Raw genomic sequence first — 22,525 nt, 5'->3', positions numbered from 1 at the left:
CCCCTTTCCACTTGGCTGAACTGTTTCTAAAGCTAAATAATTTCCCCTTTACTCCATTTACTTCTGCTAAATAAAGGCGTTGCCACGGGAACCCGCATGGGCTCCAGCTATGTATTTTCCTCCTTTCATTGCTGGCCAACTTCCTGGATCAGAAGGTTTTTCTCTATTTCACCACATTGCCCAGCAACCTACACTTTCCCAGGCTGACTTTCAATTGACAGCACTATTTCCATTGCACTTTTTGCAATTGTCATTTCACCCCCCCCCCCCCCCACCCCCACCCCACCCCCACACACCAAGGAACCCAGTGAATGCACTCCACTGCATTGCTCTCTGTGGATATATTTACCACAGCGGTAAGAGGCTTTTTGTTTGCTCTGGAAATGTCTTATCACTTTGGAATTCTGCTTGGAACGCACCCCAGGACTTCTTGCTGATTAAAGGTTTTCAGGTTAATGTATCAAGCCAGCACAGAAATCATATATTACCACACCTCACGTGGGTAGTCTACAGAAAAGAATATTCCACATCTCAACTCTCCAGAGAGAGTTCTCAACTCTCCTAACCTGCCAGGGATGTCAGAGCAATGGCATGACTAAAGAGAAAATGATTAACTATTTGTGGAGGAAAGATACGACTGAAGAATCAGATGAGTACTTTGCTTTGATGTTTGTCGATTAAGCACATTTTCAGGTCGTCATGGTTAGCATTGCTGCCGCATGGCACTGAGGACCGGGGTTCGATCCTGGGTCACTGTCCATGTGGAGTTTTCATTTTCCCTGTTGTCTGCGTGGGTCTCACCCCCACAACCTAAAGATGTGCAGGGTAGGTGGATTGGCCATGCTAAATTGCCCCTTCATTGGGATAAAATAATTGGGGGTCTCTAATTTTTTTTAAAAACGAAGGACTTTTTCAGACCCATTGTAAACAAAGCTGCTGGTGCAATGCTGAGAGAAAATTAAAAGCAATTTACATCAGCATGTACCAATAAGAGCCAGCATGGATTTAAGGACAAAACAAGTTGATAAGAATTGTGGCAGGTGGTGTAATTGATATATGGGCTTCCACAAGGTGTTTAATAATACCATATATTAGCAGAAGCAGCACAGATACAACACTGACTAAGGTGTTCCTCAATTGATGTTTCATAAAGTTTCAGAATAACCTCCTTGCTCTTATACTCGGTCTCAGCTAATAAAGGAAATTATTAGATATGCCTTTGTAGGGCAGCACGGTGGCGGTGGGTTAGCCCCGCAGCCTCACGGCACCGAGGTCCCAGGTTCGATCCCGCCTCTGGGTCACTGTCCGTGTGGAGTTTGCACATTCTCCCCATGTTTGCGTGGGTTTTGCCCCCACAACCCACATATGTGCAGGGTAGGCAGATTGGCCACACTAAAGTGTCTCTTAATTGGAAAAAATTAATTGGGTACTCTAAATTTAAAAAAAAGATATGCCTTTGTAACCACCTTATCAACCTGTCCTGCTACCTTCCGGAGTCTATGCATATTCACTTGTTTCCTTACTTCCTCTCAACCTCCCGGTATCCTCCCATTTGTTGTGCAATCCTTCACCTTGTTTGGCCTCCCCAATTGAAATGAATCACCTCACACATCTCTGGGTTCAATTCTATTTGCCACTTTTCTGCCCACCTGACCAGTCCATTGAAATCTTCTTGCAGTCTACAGCCACCCTACTTGCTATCTACTGCATGGTCAATTATTGTGTCATCTACAAACTTCTCGATCATCCTCACTACATTTACATCCAAAGAATTTATACCACAGAGACACAGTACACATCCATGTAGAACATCACTCCACTGGAAGGGATCAAAGCAAGTGGAGGGGGGGGGGATGGGAAGCGCTGGGAAAGGGTGTGGAGGAGGGATTCTAGTGTGAGGTGCTCCTGAGTGAACGCCTCCACCTCATGCGTGAGGTTGGGGCTGATACTGCTGAAGGTGGTGTATCGAGCACACATCACAAGGACGAGGATGAGCTAGCTGAGAGTAGATGTGTTTGAATGTTGCGGGGCGCCCGGCAAATTACGTTCATGTTTTGGTCCTGTCCAAAACTGGAGGATTACTGGTAATCTCTAAAGTGGTGCATGTGAAACTGGACCTTGGCCCTCGGGAGGCCATATTTGGGGTGTCGGACCAGGAAACGGGTAGAGGCACATGTTGTAGCCTTCGCCGCATTGAGCGCCCGAAGGCAGATCCTGTTGGGATGGAGAGCAATCTCTCCACTGTGTGCCCTGGCGTGGGGGGGTTTTCATTATGCACTTTCAAGAATTGGATCACATCGAACATGGGAGGGGTGTTGGAGGGAGGGGGACTGTATGTGTTAATGGTGACGATGGGTGATTCCTGATTCCTTTGTCATTTGTGTATGTTAATATGCAGGCTTCCGTTTGGGGGTTTGGCGGGAGGATGGGATTGCTGTTGTTGATATTGGGATTGACATTGTATTAGTTACTGTTTAGTTTATTGTTGGTGGGTGCAAATTTGGAAGAAAATGTGAAAACGGAGAATAAAAATATATATTTTTTAAATGTAGAACACCACTGGAAACAGTCTTCCAGTCACAAACATTCATCAACAATTATGCTTTGTTTCCGGCCACTGAGCCAATTGTGTTAGAAAGTGCAAGGTTAATACATTGAGAGGAAGAATGAGGATAACCTTTATGCACTAAATAATTCAATGTTAAAAGGGACGCAACAATGCAAGTCTCGAGACCGTTTGCAATGAATATCTGACGATGACAAGACAGGTTAACGAGGCTGTTAATAACTCAAATTGAATTCATAGGCTTTATAATCAAGAGTACAAGATCCAAGGAATCTATATTAAACACTAGCACAGAGCCAGTTTGATTAGTGAATCCAATTCTGGGCAAGGAAAGACAACAAATATATAAAAAATGAGGTCAACTCCAAAACACAAATAATTGGGAGCCCACAAACTTATTTCTGTAGATAAAATGTTTTATTTTGGTTATGCTCATCATTTAGCCACAACTAGCTGGGTGTGTTAATCAAACAGACCAAAGCCCATGTCATCATCCGACTCCTCCGACTCTTCCTTCTTTACTTCCTTCACTTCCTCCTTGGCAACAACTGGAGCAGCCTCGACAACAGGGGCCGCAAAAGCTGACGGATCAGCCAGGTAAGCCTTCGCCTATTAAGAATAAGGAAAAATCATTGCAAAACAATACACCCCATGTCAAAATTAGAATACTGGCAGTTGGCCCAACATTTCCCACACATTTTGTGACTAAAATGTGGCACAATACACTCACGGCAGCATTAACAAAATCTGATATTAAGCCAGATAAGGAGCTATCCAGACAAGTGGCTAAAACTTGATAAGGAGGAAGGTTTTAAGGGGTGTCTTGATGGAAGAGTGAAGTACAGAGCTGGAGGTTTTGGAGAGGGAATTCCAGAGCTTCAGGCCTAACAGCCGAAGGAACAAAAAATCTATGAAAAATAAACAATCTCACAAGAGCAAAAGGAACCAATCACATTCATCAGAATGTACAATTCTAAATTGTTTGGCACAACCTTAAAAAAAATGTCAAGCTGGGATTATTTTAACAAATTCCAGCACACAAAAAAAGAAAATGCAAACCTAAAAAGCTAATTTATTTGATTACTCTGGGTATCTACAATATCTACATTGGAGTGATCTAGGAGCAGTGATTTGCGAACTGAATGTTAAATCAGGAATTAAATCAGGTGTAAGTGGGATCGTTCTGCTAATTAATTTTCAAATTGGAATTTAGGTTAAAAGCTAGAATCTGACTTTAGAACTTTAATCCTTGAAAATAAATTGCAAGCTGGTTAAGATATCCAGTTAACAGAAAATGTCGGCAGTTAACTGTCAATCAACTGAAAGTGGTTGCCTGAATGAGCGGTAATTACTAAACTATAATTTAAGAAAATAGAATCAAACATGGAGATTAGGGATAATGGGCAGAAGATGCTGGCAGGTTTAGTTTACAGACCCTTTAACTATAGCTGGACAGAGCAATGCACACAAAAAAATGGAATTTGTAACGAATATCTACGGAGAAAAAGTATTGGAGAAATCAGCCTCTAAAAAGTGTGATTAATGTTGAAGGCAAATACATATCCACAAGCAGACAGCAGTGCTGATGATGACGTCAATCCATAAAAATGGCTTCATAGATGGACCAAAGTTTACTTTAACAATTGTACTATCAGGATATCAGCAGGCAGTAAACCTCCAACACCCCTCACACCTACCGCACACTGCCCACTGTACCTCTTTAGTCAGCAGTAGATAAAAGTTTAAGATTAAAATATAATGCGATGGGGCAGCACAGGGATGCAGTGGTTATCACTACTGCCTCAAGGTGCTGAGGATTCGGGTTCGATCCCAGCCCCGGGTCACCGTTCGCATGGAGTTTGCATATTCTCCCCATGTCTGCCTGGGTCTCACGCCCACAACCCAAAGATGTGCAGGGTAGGTGAATTGGCCATGCTAAATTACCCCTTAATTGGGGGGGAAAAAAATAATTGGGTACTCTAAATTTATTTTAAAAAAAGAAACAGAATGAGACCGCAGTCTTAGGACTCAATGCTGGACATGTCCAAACAATAGAACACTCGACAAAGCTGAACTACAGTAAGCTGAAAGAGCACAATGCAAGCCATCAACAAATTGTATACTGCCCTCAACTTAAGATTTCATATGAAGTGTCAACCTCTCTGGATTGAGGAAAGATCAAAGCTTTTGGCATTGCGGTTACAGTAGATAAGATCATAAATAGCATGGAAAAGGCAAACCCAGAAAATAAAATTAATATGCAGGATCAAACTGGTAAATTATATCAAAAATCAGAATTATCGTTCTGTGCTGTAAGATTGAGTACATTGAATGGACACCCAGTTGCAGCTGTAAAGGACTCAGCGAACATACGAGTTAAGAACAATTAAATGCTGCAATGGGGAACTTCAGGCTCATTCAAAATGCAGACTAAAATGGACTGACTGAACTACGAGAGATATTGTAGGCCTCGTCAAAAAGAAAAAGGAGGCATGTGTCAGGGCTAGAAGGCTGGGAACAGACAGAGCCTGTATGGAATATAAGGAAAGTAGGAAGGAACTTAAGCAAGGAGTCAGGAGGGCTAGAAGAGGTCACGAAAAGTCATTGGCAAATAGGGTTAAGGAAAATCCCAAGGCTTTTTACACGTACATAAAAAGCAAGAGGGTAGCCAGGGAAAGGGTTGGCCCACTGAAGGACAGGGGAGGGAATCTATGTGTGGAGCCAGAGGAAATGGGCGAGGTACTAAATGAATACTTTGCATCAGTATTCACCAAAGAGAAGGAATTGGTGGATGTTGAGTCTGGTGAAGGGTGTGCAGATAGCCTGGCTCACATTGAGATCCAAAAAGACAAGGTGTTGGGCATCTTGAAAAATATTATGGTAGATAAGGCCCCAGGGCCGGATGGGATCTACCCCAGATTACTGAAGGAGGCTAGAGGAAATTGCTGAGGCCTTGACAGAAATCTTTGGATCTTCACTGTCTTCAGGTGATGTCCCGGAGGACTGGAGAATAGCCAATGTTGTTCCATTGTTTAAGAAGGGTAGTAAGGATAACCCAAGGAACTACAGATGGGTGAGCCTTGCATCAGTGGTAGGGAAATTACTGGAGAGGATTCTTCAAGACAGGGTCTACTCCCATTTAGAAAGCAAATGAACGTCTTAGTGAGAGGCAGCATGGTTTTGTGATGGGGAGGTCGTGTTTCACTAACTTGGCAGAGTTTTTCGAAGAGGTCACAAAGATGATTGATGCAGGTAGGGCAGTGGATGTTGTCTATATGGACTTCAATAAGGCCTTTGACAAGGTCCCTCATGGTAGACTGGTACAAAAGGTGAAGTCACACGGGATCAGAGTGAGCTGGCAAGGTGGATACAGAACTGGCTAGGCCATAGAATGCAGAGAATAGCAACGGAAGGGTGCCTTTCTAATTGGAGGGCTGTGACTAGTGGTGTTCCGCAGGGATCAGTGCTGGGATCTTTGCTGTTCATTGTACATATAAATGATTTGGAGGAAAATGTAACTGGTCTGATTAGTAAGTTTGCAGATGACACAAAGGTAGGTGGAATTGCGGATAGCGATGAGGACTGTCAGAGGATACAGCAGGATTTAGATCGTTTGGAGACTTGGGCGGAGAGATGGCAGATGGAGTTTAATCCGGACAAATGTGAGGTAATGCATTTTAGAAGGTCTAATGCAGGTAGGGAATATACAGTGAATGGTAGAACCCTCAAGAGTATTGAAAGTCAGCGAGATCTGGGTGTACAGGTCCACAGGTTACTGAAAGGGGCGACACAGGTGGAGAAGGTAGTCAAGAAGGCATACGGCATGCTTGCCTTCATTGGCCAGGGCATTGAGTATAAGAATTGGCAAGTCATGTTGCAGCTGTATAGAACCTTAGTTCGGCCACACTTGGAGTATAGTGTTCAATTCTGGTCGCCACACAGAAGGATGTGGAAGCTTTACAGAGGGTGCAGAAGACATTTACCAGGATGTTGCCTGGTATGGAGGGCATTAGCTATGAGGAGCAGTTGAATAAACTCGGTTTGTTCTCACTGGAACGACGGAGGTTGAGAGGCGACCTGTTAGAGGTCTACAAAATTATGAGGGGCATAGACAGAGCGGATAGTCAGAGGCTTTTCCCCAGGGTAGAGGGGTCAATTACTAGGCGGCATAGGTTTAAGGTGCGAGGGGCAAGGTTTAGAGGAGATGTACGAGACAAGTTTTTTTACACAGAGGGTAGTGGGTGCCTGGAACTCGCTGCTGGAAGAGGTGGTGAAAGCAGGGACGATAGTGACATTTAAGGGGCATCTTGACAAATAATGAATAGGATGGGAATAGAGGGATACAGACCCAGGAAGTGTAGAAGATTTTAGTTTAGACAGGCAGTATGGTCGGCACGGGCTTGGAGGGCCGAAGGGCCTGTTCTTGTGCTGTACTTTTCTTTGTTCTTTTTGTTCTTTGTACATCCATATCACCCAGAGTGAACATGTGGTTTTGAAGACAATGGGGAGGAGTTGAAATTCAGCTTAAAGACACTTTAACTGTTACCTTTTCAGCTAATGGGAAGGAGTAATCTGTCTCCACAGCGATGGCCAGCACCCTCTTATAGCCATTGATGATGGAGTGTGGTATCGAGGCAATGGTTGGATAACCGATCTGCAGGCACACACTGGCTACATTACGAACTCCCTGTGAAAATAATTGACACCATTAACTAAGGAGACAATGCACGGATGGATCCAAAAATCACAGCAGTAAAAGGCAAGCTTACGTGTTTGAATGAAACTGCAATTAAGTCCCAGCTCAAAACACCAGAAAATTTATGTTGTATTTGTGCATAGTCCCCCCCACACCATTTAACAACAATGAATGCTTGTAACTGAAGACAAATGTATGTGGCACATATTTAACAGCTTGGCTGCTGAAAGATCATTGGGAATTAATACTTTACAATTTAAACCTCTGAACCATAATTGCACATTATGGAAAACCGGCAAAATACACGGAATCCATCACAGCCAAGATCTTCATGGTTTATCAGATCCTGAGCAACAAGATTCAGCACTTCATTCAGCATACCTCCAGGAAACATTTTTGCAGAGTTTCTTCAGTGATATCCAGGACCTCAGGATTGTACACACTGCCATTGTCATAAACCTGCTTGATCACCAAGCCGTAGGAGAAGGGAGAGATGTTCAACATGTTCAGTAATGTGGCTTCACTGGCTCCCACCTTGTCACCGATCTTGATGAGTTGCACATCACTCTACAGGGCAAGGCATTAATTTGTCAAGATAAGAGAGAACATTCTGCACATAAAGCAGTTAGCAGTAAAGGAAAGCATCAATAATTAATTCAAGATTTAAAGATAAACAAGTACTATATAACCTTATTGCTGCTAATTCAACACTAGAAACACAATCAGAGAATCCCTACAGTGCAGAAGGTGGCGATTTAGTCCATCGAGTCTGCACCAACCCTTCGAAAGGGCACTCTACCCAAGGTCCACTCCCCCTAGCTTAATCTGCACATCCCTGGACACTAAGGGGCAATTCAGCATGGCCAATGCATCTAACCCGCATATCTTTGATCTGTTGGAGGAAATTGGAGCACCCAGAGGAAACCCATACAGACACGGGGAGAATGTACAAACTTCCAAGGGCCCATGGCAAAAATGAAACTAGGGTCCAAGGCGCTGTGAGGCAGCAATGCTAACCACTGTGCCACCGTGAGTCAGGGACCAGATCAACAAGGGGGAAAAGAACATCAGGATGCTAAGAGAAAACCTGATCAAAACCACTAATTGCATTGTCAGATAAAAGTGGAGAACTTCTTAAAATAATCTCCCAAACAACAAATTAATTTAATAATCTCACAATCCCATTAACTCTTTGGCCAATCGCAAATCTGAACATAATTCAATCCCCAGATTGTCAATAAAAAATCCCAAATCCTGAAGGACTCAAAGAACAGCGACCCTATTAATTCAATATCCAAATCCTCCGATCTGGGGAAACCAAGTAATTCCCGATGTACTCACATCCGTGGTATTTACGCGGGACGGTCAAAGTTCCATTTGCCACTTTCACCCTGCCCAGGCTGCTCCGCCAATCCTCCGACAGTGGGATTGGATAGTCAGAACTACGGAGACGTGGATCGTTTGCACTGAGTGCTGAGCTTGTGGCATTTGAGTGCTACAGTGAGAGTTTGGTGACTGAGGGAGTATAAGGGTTATTTAAAGTCCATTATTTCTTTTATTTAGTTAATTAACTTAAAAGTTGCTGTTTGGTCTATAAGAAGGTGAATTTTGAATCAGCTTTAAACAAGGTTCTACTTGGACTTACTTGCAGCTGGAGCTTGTTAATTAGTTAATTGCATTAGGCCAGTTTTTAGAAGCTAGAGTCACAGTATAAATAGGGGCTAGATACAGTGCAGACTTTGTTTGCACTGAGTGCTGAGCTTGTGGCATTTGAGTGCTACAGTGAGAGTTTGGTGACTGAGGGAGTGCTGAGCTTGTGGCATTTGAGTGCTACAGTGAGAGTTTGGTGACTGAGGGAGTGCTGAGCTTGTGGCATTTGAGTGCTACAGTGAGAGTTTGGTGACTGAGGGAGTTAGGTGAGGAGGGAGTAAGGTGCTCCTTACATTTCATTTCCTATATTTATCAAAGAGCGTGAAGGGAACCAGGAGTTTAGAGTACAGCTGACTGGGAGCAGAGTCGGAGGGCGGAGGTCCAGTTGGTCCACAGGGCAGCTAATTCTGTAAAGTAAGAGGGGATGGAGGCTAGGGCAGTTGCATGCTCCTCCTGTAGGATGTGGGTGGTGAGGGATACCACTGGTGTCCCCGCTGACTATACCTGCGGGAAGTGCACCCAACTCCAGCTCCTCAGAGACCGTGTTAAGGTACTGGAGCTGGATGAACTTCGGATCATCCGGGAGGCAGAGGGGGTCATAGAGAAGAGTTACAGGGAGGTAGCCACACCAAAGGTACTGGACAAGAGTAGCTGGGTTACAGTCAGGGGAAAGAAAACTAACAGGCAGACAGTGCAGGGATCCCTCGTGGCCATTCCCCTTCAAAACAAGTATACCGTTTTGGATGCTGTTGGGGGGGATGACCTACCGGGGGAAGGCCCCAGCGGCCAGGTCTCTGGCACTGAGTCTGGCTCTGGGGCTCAGAAGGGAAGGGGGGAGCATAGAAAAGCAATAGTAATAGGAGATTCAATGGTTAGGGGAATAGATAGGAGATTCTGTGGTCGCGAGCGAGACTCCCGAAAGGTATGTTGCCTCCCGGGTGCCAGGGCCAGGGATGTCTCTGATCGTGTCTTCAGGATCCTGAAGGGGGAGGGTGAGCAGCCAGAAGTCGTGGTGCACATTGGTACCAACGATGTAGGTAGGAAAAAGGGTGTGGAGGTAATAAACAAGTTTAGGGAGTTAGGCTGGAAGTTAAGGGCCAGGACAGACAGAGTTGTCATCTCTGGTTTGTTGCCGGTGCCACGTGATAGCGAGGCTAGGAATAGGGAGAGAGTGCAGTTGAACACGTGGCTGCAGGAATGGTGTAGGAGGGAGGGCTTCAGGTATTTGGATAATTGGAGTGCATTCTGGGGAAGGTGGGACCTGTACAAGCAGGACGGGTTGCATCTGAACCAGAGGGGCACCAATATCCTGGGGGGGAGGTTTTCTAGTACTCTTCGGGAGGGTTTAAACTAATTTGGCAGGGGAATGGGAACCGGATCTGTAGTCCAGCAACTAAGGTAGACGATAGTCAGGACGCCAAAGCACGTAGTGATGCAGTGGGGAAGGTAACAATGACAAAGGAGAGTACTTGCAGGCAAGGAGATGGGTTGAAGTGTGTATACTTTAATGCAAGAAGCATCAGGAATAAGGTGGGTGAACTTAATGCATGGATCGGTACTTGGGACTACGATGTGGTGGCCATCACGGAAACTTGGATAGAAGAGGGGCAGAAATGGTTGTTGGAGGTCCCTGGTTATAGATGTTTCAACAAGATTAGGGAGGATGGTAAAAGAGGTGGGGGGGTGGCATTGTTAATTAGAGATAGTATAACAGCTGCAGAAAGGCAGTTCGAGGGGGATCTGCCTACTGAGGTAATATGGGTTGAAGTTAGAAATAGGAAAGGAGCAGTCACCTTGTTGGGAGTGTTCTATAGGCCCCCCAATAGCAGCAGAAATGTGGAGGAACAGATTGGGAAACAGATTCTGGAAAGGTGCAGAAGTCACAGGGTAGTAGTCATGGGCGACTTCAACTTCCCAAACATTGAGTGGAAACTCTTTAGATCAAATAGTTTGGATGGGGTAGTGTTTGTGCAGTGTGTCCAGGAAGCTTTTCTAACACAGTATGTAGATTGTCCGACCAGAGGGGAGGCCATATTGGATTTAGTACTTGGTAATGAACCAGGGCAGGTGATAGATTTGTTAGTGGGGGAGCATTTTGGAGGTAGTGACCACAATTCTGTGACTTTCACTTTAGTAATGGAGAGGGATAGGTGCGAGCAACAGGGCAAGGTTTATAATTGGGGGAAGGGTAAATACAATGCTGTCAGACAAGAATTGAAGTGCAGAAGTTGGGAACATAGGCTGTCAGGGAAGGACACAAGTGAAATGTGGAACTTGTTCAAGGATCAGGTACTGCGTGTCTTTGATATGCATGTCCCTGTCAGGCAGGGAAGAGATGGTCGAGTGAGGGAACCATGGTTGACAAGAGAGGTTGAATGTCTTGTTAAGAGGAAGAAGGAGACTTATGTAAGGCTGAAGAAACGAGGTTCAGACAGGGCGCTGGAGGGATACAAGATAGCCAGGAGGGAACTGAAGAAAGGGATTAGGAGAGCTAAGAGAGGGCATGAAAAATCTTTGGCGGGTAGGATCAAGGAAAACCCCAAGGCCTTTTACACATACGTGAGAAATATGTGAATGACTAGAGCGAGGGTAGGTCCGATCAAGGACAGTAGCGGGAGATTGTATATTGAGTCTGAAGAGATAGGAGAGGTCTTGAACAAGTATTTTTCTTCAGTATTTACAAATGAGAGGGGCCATATTGTTGGAGAGGACAGCGTGAAGCAGACTGATAAGCTTGAGGAGATACTTGTCAGGAAGGAAGATGTGTTGCGCGTTTTGAAAAACTTGAGGATAGACAAGTCCCCCGGGCCTGACGGGATATATCCAAGGATTCTATGGGAAGCAAGAAATGAAATTGCAGAGCCGTTGGCAATGATCTTTTCGTCCTCGCTGTCAACAGGGGTGGTACCAGAGGATTGGAGAGTGGCGAATGTCGTGCCCCTGTTCAAAAAAGGGAATAGGGATAACCCTGGGAATTACAGGCCAGTTAGTCTTACTTCGGTGGTAGGCAAAGTAATGGAAAGGGTACTGAGGGATAGGATTTCTGAGCATCTGGAAAGGCATTGCTTGATTAGGGATAGTCAGCACGGATTTGTGAGGGGTAGGTCTTGCCTTACAAGTCTTATTGAATTCTTTGAGGAGGTGACCAAGCATGTGGATGAAGGTAAAGCAGTGGATGTAGTGTACATGGATTTTAGTAAGGCATTTGATAAGGTTCCCCATGGTAGGCTTATGCAGAAAGTAAGGAGGCATGGGATAGTGGGAAATTTGGCCAGTTGGATAACAAACTGGCTCACCGATAGAAGACAGAGAGTTGTGGTGGATGGCAAATATTCAGCCTGGAGCCCAGTTATCAGTGGCGTACCGCAGGGATCAGTTCTGGGTCCTCTGCTGTTTGTGATTTTCATTAATGACTTGGATGAGGGAGTTGAAGGGTGGGTCAGTAAATTTGCAGATGATACGAAGATTGGTGGAGTTGTGGATAGTGAGGAGGGCTGTTGTCGGCTTCAAAGAGACATAGATAGAATGCAGAGCTGGGCTGAGAAGTGGCAGATGGAGTTTAACCCTGACAAGTGTGAGGTTGTACATTTTGGAAGGACAAATCTGAATGCGGAATACAGGGTTAATGGTAGGGTTCTTGGCAATGTGGAGGAGCAGAGAGATCTTGGGGTCTATGTTCATTGTTCTTTGAAAGTTGCCACTCAAGTGGATAGAGCTGTGAAGAAGGCCTATGGTGTGCTAGCGTTCATTAGCAGAGGGATTGAATTTAAGAGCCGTGAGGTGATGATGCAGCTGTACAAAACCTTGGTCAGGCCACATTTGGAGTACTGTGTGCAGTTCTGGTCACCTCATTTTAGGAAGGATGTGGAAGCTTTGGAAAAGGTGCAGAGGAGATTTACCAGGATGTTGCCTGGAATGGAGAGTAGGTCATACGAGGAAAGATTGAGGGTGCTGGGCCTTTTCTCATTGGAACGGAGAAGGATGAGGGGCGACTTGATAGAGGTTTATAAGATGATCAGGGGAATAGATAGAGTAGATAGTCAGAGACTTTTTCCCCGGGTGGAACACACCATTACAAGGGGACATAAATTTAAGATAAATGGTGGAAGATATAGAGGGGATGTCAGAGGTAGGTTCTTTACCCAGAGAGTAGTGGGGGCATGGAATGCACTGCCTGTGGTAGTAGTTGAGTCGGACAATTTATGGACCTTCAAACGGCTATTGGATAGGTACTTGGATTAGGGTAGAATAAGGGAGTGTAGGTTAACTTCTTAAGGGCAGCACGGTAGCATTGTGGATAGCACAATTGCTTCACAGCTCCAGGGTCCCAAGTTCGATTTCGACTTGGGTCACTGTCTGTGTGGAGTCTGCACATCCTCCCCGTGACTGCGTGGGTTTCCTCCGGGTACTCCGGTTTCCTCCCACAGTCCAAAGATGTGCAGGTTGGGTGGATTGGCCATGACAAATTGTCCAAAATTCTATGATTAACCTAGGACAAAAGTTCGGCGCAACATCGTGGGCCGAAGGGCCTGTTCTGTGCTGTATTTCTCTATCTCTATCTACACCTACATTGGGAGTTTTTTCATAGCATGTATAAAACTGTTGAATCTCTAAGTAAATCAGCTGGAATGTCAAAGCACTCCAGAATTTTCAGCAATGTTCACCTCCCTCCTGGGACTCCTACCCCACCCCCTGACTCACCATCTGGAATCCCTGGAGCCCATCCGGCTAATGTCGGAAGAGTCAGAATAGTTGGGGGCTAATCATGGTCAGTGATGTGAGGCTGTGTAGACAATTCAATTTAAAACAATCTTAGTTGCACTGCTGCCTCACCGCGCCGAGGTCCTAGGTTCGATCCCGGCCCTCGGTGACTGTCCGTGTGGAGTTTGCGCATTCGCCCCGTGTTTGCATGGGTTTCACCCCCACAACCCAAAGATGTGCAGAGTAGGTGGACTGGCCACGCTAAATTGTCCCTTAATTGGAAAAAATGAATAGGGCACTCTAAATTTATATTAAAAGAACAATCTTAGTCAATGATAGGATGACAGACCACAAGGTCTTCAGTTCATGACAAGCAAAGGTGGTGTGGCTGCAACATCAAACAATTTGCTGCTCAACTGTGTTCATCCCTGCATTCCTGCTGGAGCTGACATCGGAAGGTGCAACGGCTCCCGCATACAATGGCAAGTTGGCCATTTAAATCAGTCAGCTTTGGACACACTCTTTTCAATGCTAACTGGAAGATCTGGGCCAATGAAAACTGTCACAAAAACTGCCCAAGGTTTCAGAAAATCACAGGAGCAAGCATTTTAATTTCCAAGCCAATTGTTAAAATTGGTACATGAACTAAGAAATTTAAGACCAGTCGGAAGCAGGTTTCAGTCCATTAGGTTGATGGAAGGAAACTGCGAATAAAATGAACACACTTGAGACTCACACCTCCATTCATTAGCACTCACCAATATTTCAATGGTACCTCTGGAGATCTTAGTGGTGATGCCCAAAGCCTGGAAGAAGGAGGTCTTCTCAGGACCCAGACCGGTGTTCTGACCTGCCACAGTAACCTCACAAGGTGCAATGGCACCAGCACGGGCAGCAGCTGGAACCTATGCAAGAAACACAAGAAATAAGCACTGATGGGATAGACACAAAAGGACAAGAGTAAAATTTGGTGTTAAACAATACAGGTATAACTGAAATGAAAATTGCTTCAAATGAAATTACTGTGAAAAGCCCCTACTAGAAAACATGTTCATGTAAATATTTCATCTTACAATAAAATATGAAGAAAATTCTCTAAAGAAATCATTTTACAGGTAGAGATAGCAACATTTGGCCACAATTAAAAGTTCCCATCATGAAAGTTTAGCACAGGAAATGTCATTCAGCTCAAAAACGAGAAATGTTTAGATTTAATATAAACACACACCAAATCAATGAAAAAGTGGATGCAAAACTCAATCAATTCTACACAAGGAATTGATTTCAGGCCACTGAACACTTCACAATTTAAAATTCTCCAGAGGAGCAGCCCAAGAGTTTTACCTTGTTGGACAGCAGCAGGTCACGGATCTCACACAAATCCTCCTTGGTGAATACAAAGCCAACATTGCCACGGATATGGGGCATGAGCCTGGTGAGAAACAGTATTTTAGCAAACATACAAAACAATTGCAATAATTCATACATGGTCAAAATCAGCTGAAAATTTATACTGGGGCATCTCGCTTACTTTTCTAGAGCAGGATTGTTCTCCAGGTGGCCTCGGATGGCCTTGCGCATCATGGTATTCTTTCCCATCAGCACAACGGCTTTACCACGCAGTGATATCCGGATGTGCTGCATCTGTTTGGACCCAACATTGTCTGCCCCAACAATGAAACATTTTGGATAGTCATCCAATAGTTGCTAAAGAGAAATCACAGATAAATTGTAAGCATGTGCAAGCCCACCAGACCCCATCAGCTTTCTGTTTCTTTATATGAAACAAAGATGTACAGCTCAAATATGCACCCTACCACCAATTTTATTGTGGTATTGGCTTCTTGCCTGCTTAGAGTGAATAATTTGATTGTTCATGGGGCGAGATTGTAACTGACATGGCCAGCATTTATTGCCCACCCCTAATTGCCTTCAGTCAAATGTTGTTATGCCACTGTCTTGAATTTCTGCAGTAAGCCAAGAAAATGTCTGGCTTGGAAGGTGGTGGCATGGCCACCCCTGCGACCCGTTGTTATTCTAGATGATAAAGGGTTTGGAAGGTGCTATTAAGGATCCTTGGCAGGGGGACCTTAGATGCCTACCTAATGCAATTTTCAATTTTTCTCCTATTTAAATAATATACTGTTTTTCTGTTCTTCCTGTCAAAGTGGATGGGTTCACATTCACCCACATTATACTCCATCTGCTAATTCACTCACAATCTATCTAAATCCCTTTGTAGACCATGTCTACATCACCATTTACTTTCCTACCTATTTTTGGTCATCGGCAAGTTTAGCAACCATACATTTGATCCCTTCAACTAAGTCATTGACATAGATTAAAAATAGAGGCCCCAGCAGTGAACCCTGTGGCACACCACCGATTACATTGTCCCAACCCAAGGTTTACCTATTTATCCCTAATCTCTGCTTCCTGTTAGTGAACCAATTATCTGTCCATACTAATATATCTACCTACACCAGCGTTCTTATTTTGCCATATTTAGTAACCGTTGACATGGCACATTATTGAAGATCTTTTGGAAATCTAAGTATACCATAGCCACAGGTTCCAACTTACCCATGTCGCTTCTTAATTCCTCAAAATAACTCATAGATTAGCCTAAACAAAATTCCTTTTCAACAAAGCAGCACGGTAGCACAAGTGATTAGCACTGTGGCTTCACAGCACCAGGGTCCCAGGTTCGATTCCCTGCTGGGTCACTTGTCTGTGTGGAGTCTGCACGCTCTCCCCGTGTCTGCGTGGGTTTCCTCTGGGTGATCCTGTTTCCTCCCACAGTCCAAAGACGTGCAGGTTAGGTGGATTGGACATGATAAATTGCCCTTAGTGACCAAAAAAGGTTAGATGGGGTTATTGGGTTACGGGGATAAGGTGGAGGTAAGGGCTTAAGTGGGTCGGTGCAGACTCGATGGGCCAAATGGCCTCCTTCTGCAGTGTATGTTCTAAACCACGTTGACTCTGCCTAACTACATTAATGCATTTTTGAGGGAAAGCAATATTTTTAAAGTGCCCTGCTATAACCTCCTTTACAATAGATTCAAGCATTTTACCGATGACAGATGCTAAGCTAATTGGCCTGTAGTTGCCTACTTTCTGTCTCTCTCCTTTGAACACAGGATTATATCTGCAATATACGGGACCGTACCAGAATCAAGGGAATGCTGGAAATTTACATTCAAGGCCTCTATTATCTCTGCATCCAATTCTTTTAGGACACTGGGATGCAGAACATTGGATCCTGCTGACTTGTCAGCTTTTAGCTTTAATAGTGCTCTCAAAATCATTTCCCTGGTAGTTAATTGTTTTAAGTTCCTCCCTCTCTTTTACCTCTTGGTTTGCAGGTATTTCTGGGATATCATTTGTATCTTCTACAGTGAAGGCAGGCATCAGATAATGTTCCTTGCTTCTGCCATTTCCCTATTTCCTAATTTTGATTCCACAGACTTTCTCTTTCTCCAGAAGACCCACGCTCACTTCAGCTAATTTTTTTTTTTTTTTTTTAATTGTAGAAACTCTTTTCTCTCATACTCTTAATTTCTCTCACCTTACTTGTCTAGTCATTCTTTGCTGATTTTTAAAGTCTGTCCAATCTTCTGACCTCCCACTAACCTTCACAGAATTCATAAGAATCATAAAATTTACAGTGCAGAAGGAGGCCAATCGGGCCATCGAGTCTGTACCAGCCCTTGGAAAGAGCACCCTACCCAAGCCCACACCTCCACCCTATCCCTATAACCCAGTAACCCCACCCAACATTTTTGGACACTCAGGGCAATTTTGGCATGCCCAATCCACCTAACCTGCACCTCTTTGGACTGTGGGAGGAAACCGGAGCACCCGGTGGAAACCAATGCAGAAACAGGGAGAACGTGCAGACTCCGCACACACAGTGACGCAAGCCGGGAATCGAACCTGGGACCCTGGAGCTGTGAAGCAACTGTGCTAACCACTGTGCTGCCCTTGTACGCCTTTTCTTTCAATTTGATACTATCTTTAACATACTTAGTTAAGGTGCGGACGGTGCATCCTTCTCCCAAATCTTTCTTTCTCACTGGATGTATCTTTGCTAAAAGGTATGAAACAGCTCCTTAAATGTCAGCCACGGCATTTCTTCTGCCCTACCGCTTAACCTATTTTTAAAAGTTCACTTTATCCAGCAGACTTCATACCCTTGTAATCGCCTTTTAAGTTTAAAACAGTTTAGACCCACTGTTCTCTTCCTCAAACTGAATGCAAAAGTCAATCGTCATGATCACTGTTACATTGGGGCACCTTTGCTAAGAGGTCACTGATTAATCCTGATTACTGCAACTGTATTTTGAAGAGTATTTAAAATCTAAAATTTATTGAAATTTAATTCTGAAAGGTGAGTAATTTCTACTGCTTTACACTGCTCTCTTATCTAACTCCACTTTCATCAGGTCTAGCAAAACAACATGCAATTTGGACAGCTCATAAAAGAGAAGACTACTCACAATAATTTTCAAAAAATAGCTGGACTTCCACGCAGCTCGGTCTTCCCTGGGCATCTTTAAGTGCTTCCAAGGATTGCCACTGACTGGTTTAAAGACAAGGTTTTACTGCAAGACAATGAGAAAAAGTACAATGAGGCAAGTATTTAAAACAAAAAGAAGAAAATCCTGCGATAAAGCAATGTGACACCCCCCCGTTATCATTTAAAAGTTTCAGTCCCCTTCAATAGCCACAATTAACATGTATGCCTAGTACCCCAAGCAAATTCGCTAAGATAGGAAATCCTGGCAAAAATCAAGCTCTTTTGGAAAGTTTAATGAAAAGACATCAGATTGGCTTGACGTGCTCCCTCCTGTTCCCTGTCAAATTCACTTGCTCGAACAATTTGCCAGTGAACTAAATAAATAATCAATCTTTATTAGTGCCATGAGTAGGTTTACATTAACACTACATTGAAATTACTGTGAAAATCCCCTTGTTGCCACACTCCGGCACCTGTTCGGGTGCACGGAGGGAGAATTCAGAACGTCCAATTCACCTATCATTGGGATCTTGTGGGAGGAAACCGGAGTGCCCAGAGGTAATCCACGCAGACACAGGGAGAACGTGCAGACTCCGCATTCAGTGACCCAAGCCAGAAATCGAACCTGGGCACTGTGAAGCAACAGTGTTAACCACTGTGCTACTGTGCCGCCCCACTGAACTAAAGAGTATTTATACCCCTTGTACCCCAGCATTTGTTAACAAGTTCAGGCAATCTGACAAAACTCCCAAGCTTGTTCTCAGCACATTTATCCAGTGGTCACTTAGTCAGGAAGGTACCATATTTCATTGCCACTCCACCCAGTTAGCTGCAGCAATGGTCAAAATCATTAGGAGAAAATTAATCAAAACAAGAACAATCTCCTGCATTTACATAGCATCTTTTACAACTACAACTTCAACATATCCCAAAGTGCTTTGGAGCCAATAAAGCATGCTTACAAAATGTAGTCACTGTTATGTCAGGAAACTGCAGCACAAACTAAATAGCAACGAGTCAAAAAGTGCATATTTTTTAATCAGACGTTGATTGTGCATAAATGTTTGCAGGGCACTAACATACTCCCTGTGTATCCGAACAGGTGCCGGAATGTGGTGACTAGGGGCTTTTCACAGTAACTTCATTGCAGTGTTAATGTAAGCCTACTTGTGACAATAGATTATTAAAATTTTAAAAAGATTATATTATAAAACCCTTGTGGGGAATCTAGATCCATTGGGCAGTTTCAGAATAAAGGGTTTCCTATGCAGATGATTAATCTTTAGAATTCTCAATCCGAGTGTGGGACGCTGGGCTGTTGAATATATTCAAAACTGATAACTTCTGATCTGCAAGGGAGTCACAGGTTATTGGAGGGAGAGAATTCAAGCAGCAAAGTAGGACTTGAACCTACAACTTACTGACTTAAAGACCAAAGTGCTATTACTGCACCATTTATTTAATCAGGTATCATTTCTACTAGCAAACCCGGCTGGAAGCATATGCAATTCGTCCCTCCATTCCTGGCTATCGCACACTACCAATGAATTCTGATCCTTTGGGAATGCTCATGCCCATCACCACCCATTGCAAATGAATCCCCAGCCTTGGTCCACCTCCAATCCAATCAAAAAGTCGGCAAGTTTCCGACCTCCCTTGGCCAAATCTCTGAGTACCTGAGAGATTTCATTTGAGCACTGGTCCACCCACAAGCATTCAAACAAGTCCTTTCTGTAATCACACTGAGGGAAGTATTTTGATGGGAAGGTATTAGAGAATGCAGAACTTCAGTCACAGAAAATATGGAGAAATGTTCAATCAATCAAATCAATAAATCAAAAGAGAGGAAATTTGACATTAGGTTTTCAAAATCATGAAGAGTTTGAACCGTGTAGATAGAGAGAAGCTGTACCCATTGATTGAGGACCAGAGAGCAAATATAAAGTAAACGACAAAAGAAACAATGGCACAACATAAGGAAAAATCTATTCATGCAGTGTTTAGGATTTAGAATGCACTGCCTGAGAATGTGGTGGAGGTAGGTTTAATTGACTGCCAAAAGGTAATTGAACTATTACCATAAAAAGTAAATAAATTGCAGGAATACAGGGAAAAAGGTGTTTCAGAAAGGCAGCATAAATACAACAGGCCAAAAGGCCTATGTCTGCAGCCATTCTATGATTAATAGTCAATAAACAGGACAATAATTGGTGCAGACACCCACAGCCAAACCCAGATAGATCAAAAATAATGGAATGCCCTATTAATAATAGTTGCAATGAGGAAGTGATTTAAAAAAGTAAACAATAACTTAAAACAGATTTGGACAACGGAGATAAATGAATACATCGTGCAAAGCTGCCACAGGCACAAGAGCCCCTTTCACAGTCAACTTGGCATATTGGTGGGCTCTCACCTCAAGTCAGATGGTGGTGGCATCAATAAGCAGTCCAGAGAGCTAAAGCACATAATCCAGACTAACATTTAGTATTGATGAGAGTGCTGCATTTCAAGAGGCACTTTCTTTCAGTGAAGAGATTAAATCATGGCCCAGACTAACCGTTCGGGTGGACATAAAATCATATGAAAATGTTCAAAGAGTAGGGGACAGCCCCGTGTTGTCCTGGTCAATAGCTATCTCATAATCTAATCACTGTTATTGAGCACAGTTTGAAGTCTTACAACACCATATTAAAGTCCAACAGGTTTGTTTCACCCGAGGAAGGAGCAGTGCTCTGAAAGCTAGTGGTTTTAAACAAACCGGTTTGACTTTAACCTCGTGTTGTAAGGCTTCTTACTGTGCTCACCCCAGTCCAACACCAGCATCTCCACATCAAGATTATTGAAACAGGACACTTAATTAGACATGGATGGATCCCAATTTCTACTGCCCTATGAAATGAAAATAGCTTATTGTCACGAGTAGGCTTCAATGAAGTTACTGTGAAAAGCCCCTAGTTGCCACATTCCGGCGCCTGTCCGGGGAGGCTGGTACATGAATGAAGTGCTTGCTGACTTCAATATTACACTACCTGATTTAACTTTAAAATTACATCTTACTCGTAACCTTTTTAAATTTACCCTTTCCCATTGTCTTTTGATCTTCCACAATCAAGGAAATACACACTGTTGGCACAAACAGCCTCAATAATGAAACGTTTTTAGCCGCTGGCAAATTACATTAAAACAGGTATTCCGAGTTCAAAATAAGGTTCAAATGAGGTAGCAAAAATATGTTGGCGATTCCAGGTTGTTTGAATGCAAGTTCTTTATTTTAAAAAACCTGATTCGGCAATGGGGTTGTGTGTGTCAGAAATTATTTCAGGGCAATCCGCAGTTAATGAGAGTCACCAATTTAAATAACCAGCATCGCCCTCCAGAGGCTGAGTGCCCAGGAGGCCGGCACCATGTGGGCTGCGGAGAGGCACCGGGGCCCCTGGCAGCTGTGGGGCCCGAAACAGGGCTGGGAAGCGGCAGGAATCCGACACGTGTCACGGAGCGGCCTCCGGGCCCAGGAGGGTGAAACCGGCCGCCACGCAGCATCGCTCAGGTACCAGATCTCGCTGGGGCCTGAATGCAAGGCCGGCTGCCTGGCTGCAGACTTAGGAACTCGGTAGCCCGGGATTTGGGCCGCTCTCTCGCCACCCGGCACTCACCTCCCGAGCTCCGGCAAGAAAGGAGGAGGTGAGGCCCGGGCCGCCCCAATAGGCACCGCGCCGCGGGCAGCGCACCAATCACAGCACAAATCGCGGCCTTACTAGCCAATCAGACAGCCGAGACAGGAGCGCACCAATCATAACAGGCATCTGCGGAACAATTAACCAATTACAGCACGAACCGCACAATCATCATCACATTTGACCAATCAGACAACGGGGAAGGCAGGACAGTCTGCCAATCAGAATGCATATGCGGCAGGCACTTTCCTCCAATAGAATCATAGAGTAGAATCCCTCCAATGCAGGAGGCAATTCGGCCCATTGAGTCTGTCACGACCATTTGAAAGAGCACCCTCGCTGGACCCACTTCTCCACTCTATCCCCATAACCCCACTCTATCCCCATAACCCCACCTAACCTGCACATCTTTGGACTGTGGGAGGAAACCCGACCACCCAGAGAAACCACACGCCAAAACTGGGAGAACATACAAACTCCACACAGTCGCCAAAGGACAGAAGTGAACCTGGGTACCTGGTGCTGTGAGGCAGCACTGCTAACCCCTGTTCCACCTAGCTAATGAGACTGAGCAAATGTCCAACCAATAGCTGCTGGGGAAGGATTCGTTTTAGATAATGATTGAGAAAAATGGTGGACAGCTAGGTGCTCATGTTTTAGAAAATAATGCAGCAAAATAAATAAACAAAGAAACTACAACATATGGCAAGTAATGT

At 44.2% G+C, this 22,525-nt stretch overlaps 1 protein-coding gene across 1 annotated transcript; it reads right to left on the bottom strand.

Moving 5' to 3' along the window:
* Positions 1-2,964: 2,964 nt before the first annotated feature.
* On the bottom strand, positions 2,965-21,856 carry rplp0 (ribosomal protein, large, P0). The gene is made up of 8 exons (XM_038792820.1): positions 21,789-21,856; positions 18,113-18,217; positions 15,145-15,320; positions 14,958-15,045; positions 14,372-14,518; positions 7,644-7,829; positions 7,113-7,253; positions 2,965-3,175 (listed from the first exon to the last, which is right to left on the bottom strand). The coding sequence occupies exons 2-8, from the start codon at positions 18,164-18,166 to the stop codon at positions 3,029-3,031; spliced, it is 939 nt and encodes a 312-aa protein (XP_038648748.1). The 5' UTR covers positions 18,167-18,217; positions 21,789-21,856; the 3' UTR covers positions 2,965-3,028.
* Between the last annotated feature and the right edge of the window lie 669 nt (positions 21,857-22,525).

Source organism: Scyliorhinus canicula, chromosome 1 (genome assembly GCF_902713615.1).
Source record: "Scyliorhinus canicula chromosome 1, sScyCan1.1, whole genome shotgun sequence".
NCBI lineage: Eukaryota > Metazoa > Chordata > Chondrichthyes > Carcharhiniformes > Scyliorhinidae > Scyliorhinus > Scyliorhinus canicula.
This window is presented reverse-complemented; position numbering and strand designations above follow the sequence as displayed.

Excerpts from the sequence above, each read along its gene's own strand:
- rplp0 (XM_038792820.1), bottom strand. The coding sequence starts at position 18,166 with ATGCCCAGGGAAGACCGAGCTGCGTGGAAGTCCAGCTATTTTTTGAAA. Across the intron at positions 14,519-14,957 it reads ACCTGCTGCTGTCCAACAAG|GTTCCAGCTGCTGCCCGTGC; the intron begins GTAAAACTCTTG and ends TTTCTTGCATAG. Across the intron at positions 7,830-14,371 it reads GAGGTACCATTGAAATATTG|AGTGATGTGCAACTCATCAA; the intron begins GTGAGTGCTAAT and ends CTTGCCCTGTAG.